Here is a 20,693-nt window from a genome sequence, read left to right as displayed (position 1 = left end):
TTTAAAATTAATGTGAAGAGAGAAGGGTAAAAGATAGCCGAGACAGCTCTGAAATGCAACAACATGGGAAGACACATGCTACCAGACTCAACAGACTCCGCGTATCCATTGGTGTGGCTTGGTGACTGGATGTAAACTGAAGTGCATTAGGGCAATTCCCCCCATGAAGGAAAACTTGACACTTGACAGAGAATGTGCAAACTCTTTAAGGAAAAGACAAACCATCCAAATTAATACAGTGGCACACCTGGTCTTCCCTAAAGGAAAAATAAAGTAATTTAATAAATCCCAACCTCACATCAAGTAAAAAAATCATTTCTAGGAGGTTTAAGGCCTACATTTGAAAAACAAGCTTGAAAACAACTTTTTGAATGTGGGTGGGAGAGAGTGTACAGGGCAGGGGGGAATAAAGGGGAAGAAATGGATTAACTGTAATAGTATAATCAATAAAATATACTTAAAAAAGAAAGAAAGAAAATATAGGATAGCTTTATGATCTCCAAGCAAAGATAAGTTCTTAAAGAAAACATATACATTTAGTGGTGATAACTTAAAAAACTATGTACAACAAGGACATGATGAAAACAGGAAACAATAAGTTTCAAGAAAGGAAGATGTTCATGATGCATATAACCAAATGACTAATAGCAGAATATAAGAAAAATAAGAGTTTAATAGAAAAATAGGTAAAAATATAAGTGAGCAATTTATATTTAGAATGGCCTGTTATTATATAAAAAGCTATTTAATATAATTTATAATCAGGAAAATATGAAGAAAAAACAAAACAACTTCATACTCTTAAATTTTTTAAAGAGTTTAACAATACCAAGGGTTGGTAAGTTTGTAGAGCAATGGGAACCCTCATTCACTGCAGATGAAAGTATTTCTGATTTAGAAAGAAAACAGCAACAGTTAGTAAAGTGGAAGGTATGTAAATCCATGATTCAGCAAATCCATTCCTACATATATAACATCAAAAAACTCTCACACATCTAGAAAAAATGTGCAAAAATGTTCATTGCGATACTGTAACAATGAAATATCAGAAGTGACCCAAGTGTTCATTAACAAATTAAGAGATCAAGTGTCGCAGGTTCGATTCCCAGCACCAGTAAGGGCACATGCCTGGGTTGCAGGCCACGGCCCGGAGCAACCGCACATTTATGTTTCTCTCTCTCTCTCTTTCTCCCTCCCTTCCCTCTCTAAAAAATAAATAAATAAAATCTTTAAAAAAATTAAGAGATCAATATGTTTACCTATAATGGAATACTAGTTAAAATAAATAAACGAGCAACTTAGTAAGTGTCAAAAATATAATACTAGGGAGAGCAGCAGACTGAACGCAGACACATCTTGTGCGAAATCTCAAAACATACACATATATACTGTTCGTGAATCTACATATGCATATACGTAGCAAAACAAAACATCCATGGGAAAGGTGATATCAAATTTAGGACAGTGATTACCTTGGAGGGGAGGGAAATGGAATCAGGGAGTGGTTAAAAGGAAGCTTTAGTTTTATCTACAATGTCTCAAAAGATTTGATAAATGTGGAAAGATGTGTTTGGTGGGCACATAGATATGATATTCTTCTTTGTACTTTATTTCCTTAAAATATATTGTAATTTAAAAAAGGAAGTTAGAAATATTCTTTTAAATAGGAAAGTATAATGGTCACTTGCATTGAAGGAGGAGAAGGCAGGATAAGAGACCACTCTCAGGAAAATCTCTAGCATGGCCTGGTGGTTAGGTGGTGACATGACCCATAATCCACGCTTGGGAAAGGTGAGACTTCCCCAGTTTGGAATGGGACAAATGAGCCAAGGTTCCAGTGCCTGTAGGATAAATTACCACGACTTTTTCCTATCCTTTTCTGCCTTGCTGCCCCAGCTCATTTTTCTCCCATCTGTTCTGTCTTCCTTTCTAAAGTGGCATGGAAAGCCACTTTAGGGGGGGAATGTCACTAACCATATAGCTCTGTCACTGCCATCCCCAACAGGTTTCCTCCAAGCACTGGGAAGCCTCCATTCGTTAAATGAAAACAAAATTTCTAGGTATGGACAATTGATTATATATCAGAGAGATTCTTCTAGTTTGAAACATTAGACAATTAATGGAAATTCAAACATATATGAAAATTCTACTAAAGCTACTTGGCCAACAAATTATTACTGAGCCTTAAATAACAGAGAAGAGGAGAAATTCACATTAATGCTTATCAACTTGTGATGATCCCATAGATATTTATATTTAATAAAATTGTATTTAATAAATCTTATGTTCTTAAATATATCCCTATGTTTTCAGTATTCTATCTAATATAGTAATAGTTTCTAATAATAACTTGTATTATTGGATTGCTCTCCATGAACAGAATTCTCACTATGTAAATACAGAGTGTGCTTACAATGGATTCAGAAATTCTACTTAATTAAGTGTAAAGAAAGATTGAAATTTTAAGTATTAAATTTTCCAAGGAAGTAGGTACATAATATTTAAGAATTATTTTATTTTCCATTGCAATCCAAATGGGTGTAAAATTAAAAGTAATTCTCCTTCCTGTATGTTGTCCCCTAGTCCTGCTCCCCAGAGGCAGCCATTGCTATAAAATTCCTACATGCTTTTCTGAGATACTTTATACATAGACAAACACGTATCAAAAAGAACTTTTAAAAAAAGGGATGGTATTTCAAAATGTCTTAACTTGACTTGGTATATTCAGTATTTTTCTACTGAGGCAAAATCTGTAAAGCAGAATCTTTAGAGCTGAGGTCAGACACAGGAGAAGTAACACTCAGTCACAAGAACAGGATGACAGAGATGTTGTATTGTTCACCAAGGTTTTTATAGAAAAGCCAGGGAAGAACCAAGTGTCCATGCAGTAAGTTCTAAGGCTTAAATCTGGCACCAGTTAGACAGACAAGTGACATACATAACCAGCTTGTATATCATGTAAAGATATCAAACTATATTTAAGTGTTTTGTCCACAATGGAATGGAATCTTATAAAGAACTGATTATACAAAATTGTTCCTTTCTTAACCTAAAATACAGCCATATCTGAAAAACATGACTTGGGCAAGAGGCTGCCCAAATAATGTTTTGCCACCTTTGCTAAAATGTTGTTCACAATATAGAATTTATAAAAGTCTCATTAAAGAATACAAGTATATGATGTCGAAAAGTATAGTTCATATCATGTTGTTGCTTTTTAACCCAGCATGTTTGGTATTTCCATGGAGAGAAAGGATTTTCTTTTTCTTTTTTTTAGAAATCTGTATTTGGAATCAATTTATAAGAAAACTGTCACCTTTGTCTTTCAGGCTCTTCTAACCTACAGGAGTGATCCAATCATGAGAAAAATGATGAATCATCTGTATTTCTATATCATGCCTGTGTTTAATGTTGATGGATACCATTTCAGCTGGACCAATGTAAGTCACTTGGCCTATTCAATCAAAGAGAGAGACTGAATAAATCATATAGGAAACTGTCACAGAACAGGAAGGAAGCTTTGGACACCAGCCCAGTGATCCAGAGCTACAAGAGAAACCTCCACTCCTCCCCGATCATAGCAACCTTTTGATTTTGTTTGTATGTGTAGCTTTGCATAAATTTCATATAAATAAATATTTCTCTTTTAAAATAAACTGAAAATCACTAGTTCAGTCCAGCTTATTTGACTTGCCTGTAAAGAAATGAGGCTGAGCTAAGGGAAGAGACAGCAAGTTTGCGGCACAGAGTGGAGCCTGAACCCGGGTATCCATCCAGTCTTCTTCCCACGCCCTGAATTGGTCTGTTCCAGAAGGAACTCTCCCCTTCAGTGCTGGGATTCATTCACTAATTGATTGTGCTACTGAAATGCTTGTGAATAATCTTATAACTATTCTTTCTGCAACTATGTTTTTAATTACATTCTAGGATCGATTTTGGAGAAAAACAAGGTCAAGGAACTCAAGGTTTCGGTGCCGCGGAGTCGATGCCAACCGGAACTGGAGAGTGAAGTGGTGCGGTAAGTCGGGGACTCATTGAGATTCAGATCCGAAGGTTCCACAGCTTTTACACTCAGAACTGATGAGCTCGTTAGGGCTCTAATGTACGGCTGATGTTTTTCTATATGTGAAAACCTAACAGAGAAAAACATGAATATGTACATTGTAGCTATAATTTGCAAAACAAAATGAAAGGGCTTTTGAATATGTAAACAACAAAGATTTAAATCTATCAACCCAATCATGAAAACTGGAAATTTAAACACTGATGTAAAAGCAGGAAACTAAGGAATACAGTCTCTGTCATTCAGAAGCTAAAACAAGAAGTTTGGTTTGCGGTACAAATCTGGTTAAGTGTTTTCATCCTTTCACTGAGAGTGGCAATGATCCTGCTGTCATCTGTCTATGATGACCAAAGCTGCCAGATCCCTGTTGAGAACCCACCAAACTGCCAGCTCTGCACTAATTCGCCACACAAACAGAAAATATATTTCTGCTACATTACCTGTTTCATTGGTACATACCTTTCAAGCAAAGAAATGATGTCATTTTGAGAAAGGGAACTTGCAAAATAAAAAAGCAGGTAGGATACTAGAGAGAGAGAGAATTAGCCATAGCTCGTGTAGAGGGGGCAAAACTTTACCTCTACCCATCTTGAGTTTTTATCTGGGACTCTTAAACAGAAACACAGTTGAACAAGGGAAAGACAGTTTATCAACATGTACATGCATGTCACATGGGAGAAACCTCATGAAAAGTAACTCAAAATCACAACTTAGAACTCTGGCTTACACAGCATCTCCAACAAAGAGGAAAATGTTTAAGGAGAAATGGCAGGACAGAGGTAAGCAGTTTTAGGCTTCCAAGGGCAGCAAACTGTGGGAAAAAAATATGTGGGAGGAAACTCAGGGAGTAAAGTTGCTTTAGATTCTTCACAGGTGCACAGGTGCTGATAAGAGTCTATCACCAAGATAAGAATTTATAGCATGTCTTTAGGCAGAAAAGGGGAAGGTACAGAGATCTTTCCCTGCAGTTTCTGCTGCTTCATTGTCTTCAGCTCAAAATAATTTTTAGGCCAAGGGGGCATATTTGGTGGTGACATATTTTGGTGTCCTTCACTGGTATTATACTTGTCAACAGAAGGGAAGGAAAAGAGAAGTGGTATCAGAAGGCAGAGTCCTACCTTAACTCCTTCAAAATATCAACCATTGCATAATAGAAAGTCTTTTTCTCTTAGAAATGAGGCCTATTATAAATCACTCACTCTGTGACACTTTGGGCTCTGTATTACATGCTACTCCTCCAGTCCCCACCAGCCTTAGACAGAATGGACATGGGCTTAGACTCATCCCACATTTCCCTCTGGGGAACCTCCCTCCATCAGTTAGAATTGGCAAATAAGAACTGGGTAGAGTAGAAAAAGAATATGGCTCTAGAGTATGAGATATGGTTTTATTCTACCATTATTGCTCAAAAGATTTGGGTAATCTTCCATAATCTATATAATAATAATAATAATACCCACCTCAAACGGCTCTTATAGGAATTAAAGGAATGGACACATGTTTAATGCCTAATTTAGTCCTAGCTCCAAACAGTGACCTTCCCTTTCTCCCCCTCCAGAATAGTCAATTCACCTCTTAGCCTCAGGTCAATTGTAAAATCACCTTTTCCTTCAGGAGAGTGTTGCACTGATGAGCCACAGGGAAAGAAAAGGCATTGCATAAATACTATAAAGTGGCATTATTGATGACTGTTTAGTGTTAAGATATTTTTCGTCAATCTGGACTGAGACAATAAGCTTATTCATGTTAACTCCCTAAGGCTGCTGATTTTTTAAAATTCTCTTTTCCCCCTCTCTGATGGGACCATTGCACATGCTCACAGGTATGCGTCCCGTTTCACTAGTTGACCGCTACCCACACCCATACATGTGTCATACACAGGAAGCCCACAACCATCTGAGTGAGTGCCCTGAGTGGGTAACTGAGCTCAGTAACACTAGCAGTCCAGCCCGCTCTGCCTGTGTAAGGTTAGACTCTTGTTTATATCCAGTTACAAATAACTGTCCTGCTTCCCTGGGTTCTTCTTCCCTTGCCTAGCTTGTTTCCTTCATACGTATGCCTTCTCTGATTTCTTTCAACTGCTGTCCCAACTAGAATTCCTTTGATTCTTCCCATTTTTGAATCATTCTGATTCTTTCTGTAAGTCAACACTTAAGATGTTGACAAGGGACTATGACATACGTCAGTTGCAAAATGACTTTGATAGACTATTGTAAGTGATGTGGAAATGCAGACAGCCTGTCTGGGATCATCTCTCCTTCTAAACATCCCCCAAGTAGATTCAGCTGACTTGGCTGGCAGGCAGATGTGGCCTTCCTCCCTCACAGCATCAGACCCATCTCCCCACAGCTGCTGGTTTGGTCAAGGAGACAGTGAACTTCACTGAGGGAACCACTCTTAGGTCAAGGGCATTGAAATAAGTGAAATCCCAAAGTGAACCTCCAAATAAGCATCCATAGTATAAATGATACAGAAATGCCCAAGCCCATGGAAAACAACTGCTTCTTTCTCCTAAGTCAGTGAGTTTCAAACTTAAAGTGTACAACACAAAACTGCTTTTTACCACAAAACCTCTGACCCATAAGTGTTATGTTTTAGTGCACTTAATATAGAGTAGAGAGCTTAGAGCATACATATGGAAACAAGTACATCTTCCCAATACTTCATAGCTCTGCCTTCAGACCATGAAATGAATATCATGGCTCTGAAAGTCCAGCAGAGGGACTCAAGTCAGAGTAGTGGTGGGAACCAGGAATAAATATATCAATTGTATGCATTCATTTTGAAAAGTTAACTGAGCACATACTCTCTACTAGGCACAGTAGGTTTTCTTCCCATCTTTCCCTGAACTCTTTTTAGAGAATGCTGTGAACACTGCTTTTCTCTTTTTTTTTTTTTTGAAAGATTTTATGTATTTTTACAGAGAGAGGAAAGGAAGAAGAAAGAGAGGGAAAGAAACATCAATGTGTGGTTGCCTCTCACACGCCCCATACTGGGGACCTGGCCTGCAACCCAGGCATGTGCCCTGACTGGGAAATGAACTGGTGACCCTTTGGTTCACAGGCCCACACTCAATCCACTGAGCTACACCAGCCAGGGCATGCTTTTTTCCAAATTGGAATAAATCCAGAAGAGAAGCAAGGTTTGGATGATATCCATACTTAAGCTTTAATCCCTTTGTAAATCAAGTGTTGCCTAAACATAAATTACTATTGCAACAACCTACAGAATGAAAGAATATGTTTGAAAATTGTATATCTGATAAGGGAGTTATATTCAAAATATTAAAAGAACTCTTACAACTCAACAATAAAAAGACATATGCCCAATTTTAAATGCACAAATAATTTGAACAAACATTTCTCCAAAGAAGATATACAAATAGTAATAAGCATAAAAAGATGCTCGATATCATTAGCCATCAGGGCAATGTACATCAAGGTACCACTTCACACTTACTAAGATGGCTATAATAAAAAAGAAAGACAATTACAAGTGTTGGTGAGGGTATGGAAAAATTGAAACACTACCAGTTGCTGGTGGGAATGTAAAATGATGCAGCCACTTACTTGGGAAATCTTTTTAATAGCCCTGACCAGTGTAGCTCACTTGGTTAGGCATTCTCCTGCAAACCAAAAGGTCATGGGTTCAATTCCTAGTCAGGGTACATGCCTGGGTTGTGGGTTCGGTCCCCAGTAGGAGTATGTGCAAGAGGCAACCAATGCTTCTGTCTCACATCGATGTTTCTCTCCCTGTCTTTCTCTCTCCCTTCCATTTCTAAAATATCAATAAAAGAAAAATAAATTTTTAAAAAACTGTTTAATAGTTCCTCAGAAAAGTAAACACCAAGTTACCATAAGGCCTAGCAATTCCACTCCTAGGAATATACCCAAGAGAAATAAAAACATTTGTCATACATTGACTTGCACATGAATGTTTATAGCAACATTATTCATACCAGCCAAACAGTGGAAATAATGCAAATGTCTATCAGCTAATGAGTAGATAAACCAAATATGGTGTATCCATATAATGGAATATGATTTGGCCATAAAAAATAAGTACTGGTACATGAAAGAACCTGAAAACATTATGCCAAGTTAAATGAGATAGTCACAAAATAACAAATATTATATGATTCCATTTGTATGAAATGTCTGAAATAGGCAAGTCCACAGAGAGAGAGAGAGAGTAGATTAGTGGTTACCAAAGGGCTAGGGAGAGGGGGCAATGGGAAGTGACTGCCAATGGGTAAGGGGTTTCTTTTGGAGAAAATAGAAACACAGGGATGGGAAAAAGTAGGTTAATAATAATGCATACTATACTAATTACTAAATAATAGCACAAGAATAACCTGCACTTCATGTACTCTCAACTATAAACCTTTATTTGCCAGCCCCTATGTTTTGGAATTAGATAGTGGCGATGATTGAGAATATACTAAAATGCATTAAACTGTATGCTTCAAAAGAGTGAATTTTATGGTATGTGAATTATGACTCCATAAAGCTGTTCTAAAAAATTTTAATTGCCATTTAGAGCAAGTTAGGCACTTAATGAAATATAACTACTTTTTTTAGAATATTCAATCACCTAATATTGTAAATTAGGCATAATATAGGGAAAACCATATTTTTTTACAGCCCAGTTACTATGTCCCTCTCCACACATGCCCTTCTTCTGCCCAAACCCACTTATTCTTCCAAAAAAAAAAAGGGGAGATCTGTTTAGTTGGACAAATATTTTGATAGATCACCTGAGATGATGAGGGAAATTACTCCATACAGGTTGTTTTCAGCCAATGTCTGTGGAAGAATAGAAGGTCGCTGCCATCTTTCTAAGAGGATGAGTTCTTCCCACAAAGGGCTTTGGTTTAGAGAGAGCTATTAGAGCTGAGAACCTGAGCTGAATTGCTATAAAAATATAGGAATTTCAGAGACTAAATTTGGGGCAAAAAGAGAGGCTAAAAAAAGAGAGGTAACATTGCTAAAATATCTAGAAAGGGACTGTGGAACTCAAAGATGTCTAATGAGGATTTTAATTAAATGTTTAATTAAATCCTTATCAGTATTGCATACCCACCACCATTGATAATATTCAGTTCAATCTGCTTCACCGGCTACGGTTTGTGTAATTGGACCTGCTATTTGGGGATGTGAGAAAGTGCTGAGACTGGCCTCCAGGTGAGCTCAGGGAGAGAACTCACCCTTATCAAATTTTCAGAGGCATAGAACTCACAACAGGAGTGCACTGCCTCATAAGACAATGAATTTATATCATTGAGATGTACAGACAGGAGTTGGATAACTTGAGTCTGAGAATGACAGATAGATGGAATAAGATATCAGCTAGATGGTTGAACTTGACCCCTAAAATTCCTGCCACTTCTGTTAAGGGTGATTCCAACACATTATATATTAATCCGATGTTAAATCAAAATAAATGTATAAGCACCTTCTATAATGCAAGGTGCTGTAAGTTGTACCAGAAAGCTCTGAAAGATTTAATGAGTCCTTATCTAATGCCCAAGGAATTATTTGGGATTCTGCAGAAATATAAAGGGAAAAATTTGTTGACTTGTTCTATTTGTTTTATAACCAATTCAGTGTAAAAAAATAATCACCTAAAACCTCCTGCAGAAGTCGATAGAGAAATTTTAAAATCAGAGAATCAGTGAGTTAAATTATTATGCTCACTTAACAGAGAGTAAAGGACATAGTATCCTAAAGATTTAGAAATTTAAATCATACAGGGTTTGCTCTCTGGTGGGGATGATACATGGCCAACATTTATTAAAGATTCACCATGTGGGCCTGGCTGGTGTGGCTCCATGGATTGAGTGCCAGCCTGCAAACAAAAAGGTCACCAGTCTGATTCCCAATGAGGGCACATGCCTGGGTTGCAGGCCAGGTCCCAGGTAAGGGGCACATGAGAGGCAATCACACATTGATATTTCTTTCCCTCTCTTTCTCCCTCTTTTCCCCTCTCTCTAAAAATAAATAAATAAAATATTTTTTAAAAAAGATTCACCATGTGCTTAGCATGTGTTAAGTTCTTAAAATGAATTTCCCATTGGTCAATGCTAATATTATCCCTATTTTAGTGATGAAGAAACTAATATTTAGAGAAATTAGGAAACATGCTTCAAATTACACAAAAATTGAGCCAGTATGAGAAGCCAAATCTGTTTCCAGTGCCTCTGTTTCTAGTCATTAGTGTGATCCTTGGGCACCAACTTATCATGATCAGTCACTCCACTTGGTCAGAGCTGAACAACGTGTGTCCACAAAGGAGTAGTTGATATCAAAATAATGATAAGACTGGGCCTATTTAATCAAATGATGAAACACAGATGAGAGAGAGATGGGGAATATATGGTAAGAAGAAAGGAGAGGATTCCTCAGTTACTATTTATGATCTTGGGACACCTCGTTACCAAGCTGGTAGCTTGAATCTGCATGGGATGTCAGGTGTATGATTACCAGTTCTCTGGGGAGACTTTTTCCTCCTAGCCAGAGGTTGATATCTTCCCACAGAGGCAGACTGCTTTGCAGCCCACACTTCAGTTGAAAGTGTCACTCTTTTAGGGCCCCAGGTGTATGCTTGGGTCTTGCTCCCCCTCCTGCATATTGAGAATCCAAATCCTGATCCAGGCCTTCTGCCACTGCATTCAGCCATTGAAACAAGCCTGAGAATGGTTGCAGCTTTTGCTTCAGCTGTTATTCCAGCTCTCTCTCCCAGTCTGTTCCTTCAAGAACATTTTTGAGAACTCTGCTGTGTATTTACATTGATTTATTGAACGCTTAGAGGTGTTTCTAGCAGGCGCTTTATCACCATATCTGCCACAATGCTGCCACACTGCCTGAAAACCCAGCTATCAATTTAGACATGAACACAATGAGAATTAGTGTTGGCCTGACTTCTTGGTGATGGTTTTAAGGCCTTCTATCATCATCATAATTGCCTAAAACAATCCCACCTGTACCTGATCGTATAGCATCTACCAGTGTCAGGCACCTTTCTCTCTTATTTGCTGCCTCCTACAAGTAGCACCAGAGCAATACTGTCACAGTTTCAAATTAAAAGTTTCCAAATAAAAATATGCGTCTTTAAGGTATTTCTTACTCTGGTCCCAAATGTTGTTTTTTAAATCCTTGTATAATATAGCCCTGGTGAAATTTGGGAAAAGCTGACAATGGATGTTGAAACTTAGGAAAAACGGGCTCATACTGATTTTTCTGGTTTTCTCGTTGGTTTAGGTGTTTTCTCTTTAACTTTCTCTTGTAATGAAGTCTGTAGTACGTCTCCTGGTTGGCACTCTCCATCCATTCCAACCTCTTTCTAGTGTGACTTCCTCTACTGCGGAGGCCAGAAAAGATAAAGACTACACTTCCTAGAACCCCTTAGAACTAGGGGTCTGGGTGTGTTCTACCATTTAGCTGCCCTCATGTGAGACTTTAAATATGGAAGGAAGATGGGGGTCATTTTCTGGTGGCTTCTGTTGTCCCTGCTGAGCAGCACCATGGTGGGGAGTATGGTTTACCTGAGGCAGCTTCCTTGTCACCACTCTTCCTTGAATCTGCTACTTCCTCATCTTAGAAAAGCTCCTCCTGGTAACCTGCATGTTGCCTCTCGAAGGCTCAAACTAAAGTTCCTTACCCAATGGCTCTGAAAGACCCTAACACCTTCAAAAAATAATCCTCTGTGCTCAAACTAGCCACGGTGGATTCTGTGCCCTTTCATGAAGCCCCAACCAATGCAGAGCCTCTCAGAAATATTTCATTTCCCAGTGCACACCTATTACTTCGACCAAGAAGTTTCATAAGCTCTTTCTGACATTCTGCTCAATTTTTCTTTTTTTTCCTCGTTTTCATTATTGCTACTATCTCTCCCACCTTTTCATAGTCAATTATCATCCATACTATTTTAGTCTTCTAAAATAATGTACCAATTAGAAATACTAGTAGCTATTACCTCTACCTTCTTAGCATTACTCAGCCAAAGTATGTATTGTCTGTACCTCTTAGTGCTCCTCTAATTTGTCAACTGTCAACATGTTTTTGCAAATTTTGTTCTTTCTAGGATAGAAGGTTTTAAGACAGAACTGAAAATCCTTCTGTGTCTAAAGCCAAAGAAAATACAAAAAAAAAACCACTTTTATTTTCTTCTCTTGCTATGGAAACACATTTTGCTAATCTAGATACCAGTTATATGAAAAACTCTTCATCTCTCTGTTTTATGTTTCATGTTTCTTATGCAAGATATACCCAAATAATTTTAAAAATCAGCTTTCTGGTTTTTTTTTAATTGATGTTCAAGTACAGCTGTCTCCATTTGTACCCTACCATGGCCCCTGCCCCACTTATCCCCACCTCCCACCCTCAAACCTACCCCCTTTGGCTTTGTCCATGTGTGTTTTATACATGTTCCTTAATGGTCCTTCCTCTATTTTCCCCCATTATCCCTCTCCCCATCCCCTGCCCCCCACTCTGGTTACTGTCAGTTCATTCTTTATTTCAGTGTCTCTGGTTATATTTTGCTTGCTTGTTTGTTTTGTTGATTAGGTTCCACTTATAGGTGAGATCATATGGTATTTCCCTTTCACCACCTGGCTTATTTTGCTTAGCATAATGCTCTCCAGTTCCATCCATGATGTTGTGAAGGGTAGAAGTTCCATCTTCCTTTCTGCTGTACAGTATTCCATTATGTAAATGTACCATAGTTTTTTTATCCACTCATTTACTAGTGGGCACTTTGGTTGCTTCTAGCACTTGGCTATTGTAAATTGTGCTGCTATAAAAATCAGCATTTTGTAACCACAGATTAAATTATGTTTGATACTGATTGTGTGTGTATACACAAAATGATATCTTGTTTTATTTCTCTGATCATTCTTGTGGGTAAATACATAATAATTGTCACGTGAAAGACAATATCTTAGTTTACTTATGACACCTATTCCAACATTACGAACAAATATCTTTGTTAAAGTTTTTCAGAATGATATTGCAGTTTTAAAACCTTTTACAAATAGCTCATTTTTGTAAGTCACTGAAGTAAATAAATAGCATTTAAAAAAATTTTAATTGATGCATAATAGAGGTCACAGAATCACTCCTTCAGCTCCTGGGACACTGGGCTACTGATATTTCATTTGGTCACATAATTTGAAGTGATTTCGAAGCCCTGTAATTTTATTGTACCTGTTTAAGCAGGTAACATTCCAAGTCTGCTCAATCTTAAGAAGGCCTCTGGTCTTGCCATGGGCATACAAGGAAGGTTCTTAAAACTTTTATCTATTACTTCTTTTTTCACTATGCTGGTTGCTTTTCAGCATTATTGCATTTCTGAGTTTACCAAAAACAAACTACATCGCCCTGATAATTTTCCTCCAGCTGTATCATTTGCATTTGACAAGTTGTGTTATTTTTTTATTTTCGTAAATTTCATGCATATCTAACTGCTTTGAATTTTTGGTTCTTGTGACTGTGTTTAACATCTCATAAGCATTGCAGCCTTATGTTCCTTCTGGGTCACTAATGTTAATGATTTTCCTTGTGTTCAGATTCCCAATTCCCTTTTAATCTATATGCTTATTTTTAATCCACATTTGTTTTGAAGTAACTTTCTATTATTAAAACAATCTCTTTTGCATGCTATTCTTACGTACAGAGATAGGAAAACCATGATATTCTTTTTATCCACTGCTTTTTATAATTACCTGAAATGCTGTCCTACACTGAATAATACTGTCTTCTAAAGCAGCACTTCCCAAACCTCACAAAACCCTAGTGGTCTGCAGAACACTAGTGGTCCAGGAGGAGTTATTTGGTGCCCCCAAAATGACTGTCTGAGTCATTTCAGGCTGCTATAACAAAATACCAGAGACTGGGTGGCTTGTTAAAAAGCACATATTTGCTTTTCACAATTCTGCATGCTGGGAAGTTCAGGATCATGGAACCAGGCAGTAATTCAGTGTTTAGTGAGGGCTTCCCGTATCATAGATGACAGTTCCTCACTGTGTTCTCTTATGGTGGAAGGTGCTAGGGAGACCTCTGGAATCTCTTTTATGGGGTCCTTAGTCTCATTAATAAGGGCTCCACCTCATGACCTAATCACCACCACAGGCCCAACCTACTAATACCTTCACATTGGGCACTAGAATTCCAGCACATGAATTCAGGGGGGACAAATGTTCAAACCATAGTCATAAATGACACTATGATGGTAGTATTTTTAAGTTGTAAGAAAAAAGGTTTTTTACATCATAAGAAAAAATACCAAATACATTGTGATACTGGTCATCTGAGGTTACCAGATACATGCCTGAATTTATTCACTCGTTTTTTCAGCTACTAGTTACTGAGCTGGTTGTTGGGAAAAAGCAATAAACAAAACAAAGGTTGTCATACATTCTGTAAAGAAAAATATAATGCCAGGAGAATAATGGATCACGCCAGGGGTGGGGTGAGTTAGCTATTGTATGTGTGTAGGGAAGACCACTGTGATAGGTGAGAGGGTGAAGGGGGTCTGGGGACAGAGGGGGCAAAGGAAATGGTAGTGTCCAGGCCCCAGGTTGGGAGCATCTCTGATGTGTTCAAGGGAGGACAAGAGGGCTGCATGACTGCAACAGAGTGAGCAGGGCAGGGTGGGAGATGAAGTGAGAACAGACCCAGATACAAGATGATATATGTCGAACATCTTAGGAAGGACTTTGGATTCTTTTCAGAATAGGACGGGAAATCATTGAAGAGTTTTGAATTGAAAGGTGATATCATCTAACTAACTTTTTAAGATAATCATTCTGGCTACTCTACCAAATGGATTGTTGAGTGCAGATATTTAGATTCAAATTATACTTATATAGTCAATAATATTATAATAACTGTGTGTAACTTATTGGTATGATCACGTTGTGAGTTATATAAATGTCTATTTACTATGTTGTACACCTAAAACTAATACAATATTGTGTTTCAATTGTAATTGAAACATTTTTCATTTAAATTAGAGAGACTCCTTCAAAATAATAAAAACGTCTATCCAAAATCTTTAAAAAATGATACTTTCCTTTTGGGGACTGCGCTGCCCAGTTTCAAGGCTGTAACCCCCCAATGGCTAAGGCTGAGTGAGCAAACTTGGGACCATAAGCCACTAAGGAGACAAAGCTTATCTCCCTGACAGGGGTGCCACTTCTGCTCCTTTTTCTTCACCTTGCCTGGCCCCCAATGCTTGATCTGTTAGCCAATGACGGGTAAGATTCCTCAAGGGAGGGATGACCAAAGACAGGCACGATCACGGGGCCCCCGGGGAAGGACTTGGGGGCTACAGAAAAAGGGGGTGATGGACCCTCGCCCCTTTGCTTTGATATAGCCTGAGTCCTCATTCTGTCTGCAAGAAGTCTTCTAATCTCTTGGCTGCCTTACTTCCCCTGCCTGACTTAAGCCTGAAACAATGACTTAAGCTTGAAGCAATGCTGAAGGTGGTTGCCACCCTGTGCTGGAAAGGGCAGGTTCCCTAAGGCAATCAGGCTTAAGAATGAATGAATAAAATTCTATGAAACCTACTTTGCTAATACCCTCAATTAAAATGATAAGGATCCAAGCAGGAAGTGAGTTTGTTCCTCAAAGTTTTATGGCCCTTTAATTATCTGACCCTGACTCTGATTAAGCCTTCAGAGTTCTTTGAATGTTATCTATTGTTTAATCATTTCTGCCTGACAATGATTGATGAGTTTTATATATACACCCTGTATTCCTATACAAATTTAATCCAATAAAAGCCTGTCAAGGCAAGGGTCTGGGTGCTCTTTTCTTGAGAGAGTGGCCGAGGTGCTCTGAGGCTTGCTCTCCCATCAAGAGAGAAGTCGTGCCATCCCTTTCATCCATAATTCCTCGGACAATGCGGGCCAGAGTCCACGTCACTTTCCCACTTGAAAGAATTGTTTTCAAAATATAAATTAACTGCATCTTTAGACAACTGACATATATGAGAGGGAACCCAAAAAAGCCCTAGAATTACCTTCTGGAGGGTGGGCCCCTTGTGGTACAGGCTTCCCCCACAAGGTGAGTGTTCTAGGAACCCATCTGTATCAGTGTACCACTGGCACTGTTGTGAGAGGCTGTGTTTGGCTTTGGTGAATTGTTTTTGAAGACTCTTTCAACACACTTGCCCATTTCATGATGGATGATTTATGAGAGTGTACCTGCCCATACCTTGCTAAGTGTCAGCAAGCAGTTTTTGACCCAGAACAGCAGGACCCCCATACCCCACCCTCCCTATTCACCAGATCTCACCCCTAGTGACTTGTTTTTGTTTCTCTGAATGAAAAACGTCCTCAAAGGGAAACATTTTGCAGATGTGGAAGAGGTGGAAAAAAATGGGAAGCCCTAAAAGGCATCAAAATCTATGAGTTCAAAAACTGTTTAGAGCAGTGGAAAAATGTCTCAAATAGGTGTATTGCATCAAATGGAGAGTACTGTGAAGGTGACTGAAGTTTAAACATGTAAGAATAAATACACAATCTTTTATAAATAAATTCCCCCTCATATCATAATAGATTCCAAATGTGGATATATCTTTATTAAGTAAAGAACTAAGTATTTTTTTAAGGAGCCAAAACTAAGATAAGCAACCATGCAAAAAAAAAATATTTGCAGTAAATATATGAAATAAAGTTTTACTATCATTTTTATATAAACACTTCAGAATCAAACATTACATAATAAAATAATTGAGCCCATATGAAATATGAAAAACAACTCCAAGACTCTAGAGGTTAAAAAATTTTTTAATTACAATTCATGAAAATAAACCAACATGATAAAATGGGCAAACCCCTCTAATGAAAAATGATATTAAAATAAAACAAGGCAACATTTCATCTATTAAATTATTCCTCAAAATGTTTAACCTAATGTGATAACCTAACAAATGTGATAACCTAAGTAAGCTGGAAGCAATGGTAAAACAGGGAGAACATGTATCTCTGGAGACATTAGAAAGCAGTTTGACCAGACACATCAGAAATGCCAATCACTCTTCCATTCATGCAAAAAAAAAAAAAAAAAAACACAAAACTGTACTGCATACATTCTGTTTGCCACACTGTGCTAGGCACTTGGGAACCAGAAGCAAATCTAGCACACTTCCTTTCATCATCAGGATTTAAATTGTTGAGGCTGGAGTAAGTGAAGAGAAGAAAGAGAAAGGAGAAAGGAGTGAAGAGAAAGAAAAAAATGAAGTAAAATGTTATAGATACTGTGTAGAAATATACATGTTGTACCTATGTAGATATATATATATATAAATATGCATGTGATACAGTGGAAATGTGAAGAAAGAAGGGACCAGTTCTACTTGATAAAGTCAGAAAAATCTTCATAGAAGAGATGATTGCAGATTTAATTAGGCTAAACTGTGGGTCAGAAGATAAACAGAGCAAAGGATTCAGTGTCAAGAGGGCATCCAGGTAGGTGAAAAAGGTGTGTCCTTGAGGAAACTATGCAGCATGAAACAGAAGGAGGTATGTGTGAGGATGTCAGGTGGCCCTGCCTGGCTGGGAGGAAGAAGGCTGGAAGGGCTGGTGAGAGATGAGGCAGGAGAGGTCCCAGGTTTGTGATGGACATGCTGAGATGCAGTGTTGTGCTGAGTTCTATAGATTTTATTCTAGAAGCCATGCTTGTCAAACTGAACTGGGACTATATCTCTATGGAGTTATATCACAAAGAGAGTCACAAAGAGTCATAGCAAACCTTCAAGACATGTCAATCTCACTTGAAGATTTCAGAAGGAGAATTATTTGATGTTAAAACAAACATATATATAATTGAGTGGAGTGGACAATCCACATGATTTTTAAGGTAAAACAAAGATTTCAAAGAGGTTATGGACTCACAGTCTATGTTGACTTTGCCTGTTAGGGGTGTTTTGATGGAAGAGTTTGACAAACACTGGATAATTAGAAGCCTTTCAAGGGAGGGATAACTAGGAGCTCTTAAAGCCAGGAAGAAAATGACTGATCTGTGTCACTGGAGCAGGAGTGTCAGTGAAAGGACAGGTTAGTAAACAGCAGGACCAGCATCCAGGAGGGCGTGGCAAGAATGGAGAGTTCAGAAACAGCAGCATTCACTTAGGCCCCAGCGAGAAGCAGTCGATGAAGTTCTGAGGGAAACGGGAGGATCTAGCTGGCTCCTCATCTGGCTGGAGTGACTGCTGGGCAGAGGCACATGAGAAAACAGACAATATCATACATTCTTTTGAGAGTGGGAATGGGTACAGCTTCTGTGGAAGGGTATTTGGCAATGTCAACAAAACAAAAAATACACATCCTTTTGACTAATTCAGTAATTCTACTTTTAGAAGTTTATCCTATTGCTATAGTTACATGTGTAAAAAATAACTCGTACAAGGATACTCATTGCAGCACTCTTTATAACAAAAGGTTAGAGGTATCCCAAGTGTCCATCAACAAAGAACTAGTGAAGTAAATTACTCTACAATTATACAGTAAAATATAAAGAGCCAAAATTATACAGCTGTCTTATGTACTTGTATGAAAAAAATATCCAGGATTATACACATAGAGCTAAACAATGCAAGGTTTAAGATTTAAAAATATAAATAGTATTGCTCTCTGTGTAAAAGTTTTTTTTTTCAAAGATGGACATAATAAAACTGGCTTTTTAGTTATAAATGCATAAACTAAACCTGGCGTAAAACAAGAAAGTAGTAAAAGTGACTGCTTTGGGGGAAAAGAAATTGATGGCTAGACAGGTGAAGGGGGGAGCAATTTACATGGTATAATCATGTACATGTATTGGCCACTCAAAAAATTTAAAAACACTAAAAAGTTACTATTCTTCTCTTAAAAAAGAAAAACCAGAAATGCAATTTTAGCTAAAGTCAAGGTTCAGAATGCACTATTACCATTCGAAGCACTTCTCCTTTCATGTTAGTTTTTGTTGTTTAGCTTAATTATCAGTAAAACATGGGGGAGTGGGGCCTACAAGGAAGCGGATCACAGGTCTGCGAAGAAGTCTCACTGTGCTCCTCCCGGCATCACGCCTCACTGACTCCACTCGCCACCCCTGCCAAATGGAGTAGGGGTGGGAGATGCAAAGTTAGAGTCCCCACTCAATTATATATTATCCAACCTGAAAAACACCAAATGCACTGTCCTCCATCATTTCTCTTGATATTCCCCTAGAAGGGCTGAATATGAAATACAGAGAAAAAGCAGTTTTACACTGATTCAAAACATTTTATAAAAATTTATTGTTTTATTATGCAGAAAAATAGAAAGTGTATATCAGCAAAAAGATTTTAATTCATGTGACATATTTCACTAGAATACAATAACTGTTTTCTTATACTGGCATCTATTTAAAATGAGGTTCTGGCATGCCATTCTAGTCTGTGCAATTTTGAGAGATTCTAGAATGGCCTTCCAGCAAGTTCCACGACAAAAACAGCACTAATTTATCTTGTTCATCACCCTTAGATTGGGAAGGTGCATTAGCAACAAAGTAGTAATATGATTCAAAATTAATTGATTCCCTTTTCTTTTTATATATTATCATTCTCAGGTATATTCTTATTCTCGGGTATAATTTTATTTGCATATATTTTTTGAGTGTATGCCAGAAACCTAGAAAACAACATTGTGGATCAGGCTCCTGTGCAGGTTATAATAAAAGCTCTTACCTTTTATTATAACCTTAAATTGTAATAAAACTGACCTTCAGCTCCAAAACATAAATGCAATTTTGATGTGACAGGCTATGAGGGACCTTGCTGTAGGACAGAGCGATTCACTCAGTAAACATTTATCAAGCCCCTGCTATGAGCAAAGCACAATGCCAGGGCAATAGGAACACTATTCAGTCCTTGTTCTTGGGAACTCACAGCCCAGTGAGGGAGCCTGGCATGTAAACAACCAGCTGTGAGCTGAGGCCAAGTGAGAGCTGACAACTAGAGGCATGAGACAGTGTCATGCTCACAGACGAGAGAGGAAGGAGAAATTCTACTGGGGTTCGAGTGGGCAAGCTGCAGACAGGTGGCTTTTGAGTTGAGTCTCCCAGGCATGAAAGGATTTTGACAGGTTTCAAGAGGAACTGGCCAGTCTAGGCTGAAGGAAGAGGAGAAACAAAGGCAAAGAGGTATGGGAGGAATTGATGGAGTAGAGTGGGCTCTGGGAGGGTTGGGGCTGCGGCTGCTGAGAGGGTTATACAGAAAAGAGCACGAGCCTAAAAATGGTCCATTGGTGGGGGCTGGATGCTATGCTGAGGGGTTCACACTGATGTTGTTACCCGTGAGAAGCCAATGAGGGTTTGGGAATAGTTTGGAGGAGATAACATGATCTAACATGATCTATTTGTGGTTTAGAAAAGTACCCTGATAGCAGTGTGAAGGATGGATTAAAGCATGCAGTAGCAGGGAGACCAATTGAAAGGCTGTGGTGTTGTCTAGGTGAGAGATTATGCATGCCAAAATTAGGTAGAGACAGAGAGGAGAGGTAGGAGAAGATTTGGGAAGGCAGAGCCTTGGAACACGGTGACTGGAGGGGGACAGGGAAAGATGGGGACACTGTGGGAGTTAAAGAGGACTCTGAGATCTTCAGCCCAAAAAA

The 20,693-nt window shown here is 38.3% G+C and overlaps 1 protein-coding gene across 1 annotated transcript in view; it reads left to right on the top strand.

The window, feature by feature from the left end:
* CPA6 (carboxypeptidase A6) overlaps positions 1 to 20,693 on the top strand; it is a 245,844-nt gene that overhangs the window by 203,154 nt on the left and 21,997 nt on the right. The window contains exons 7-8 of the mRNA XM_028533997.2: positions 3,330 to 3,440; positions 3,928 to 4,018. Of these exons, the coding sequence (XP_028389798.1) occupies positions 3,330 to 3,440; positions 3,928 to 4,018 (202 nt within the window). The remainder of the gene's footprint in view (positions 1 to 3,329; positions 3,441 to 3,927; positions 4,019 to 20,693) is intronic.

Source organism: Phyllostomus discolor, chromosome 7, assembly GCF_004126475.2.
Source record: "Phyllostomus discolor isolate MPI-MPIP mPhyDis1 chromosome 7, mPhyDis1.pri.v3, whole genome shotgun sequence".
NCBI lineage: Eukaryota > Metazoa > Chordata > Mammalia > Chiroptera > Phyllostomidae > Phyllostomus > Phyllostomus discolor.
Note: the sequence above shows the minus strand (reverse complement) of the source record. Positions and strands in the feature narration are given on the sequence as shown.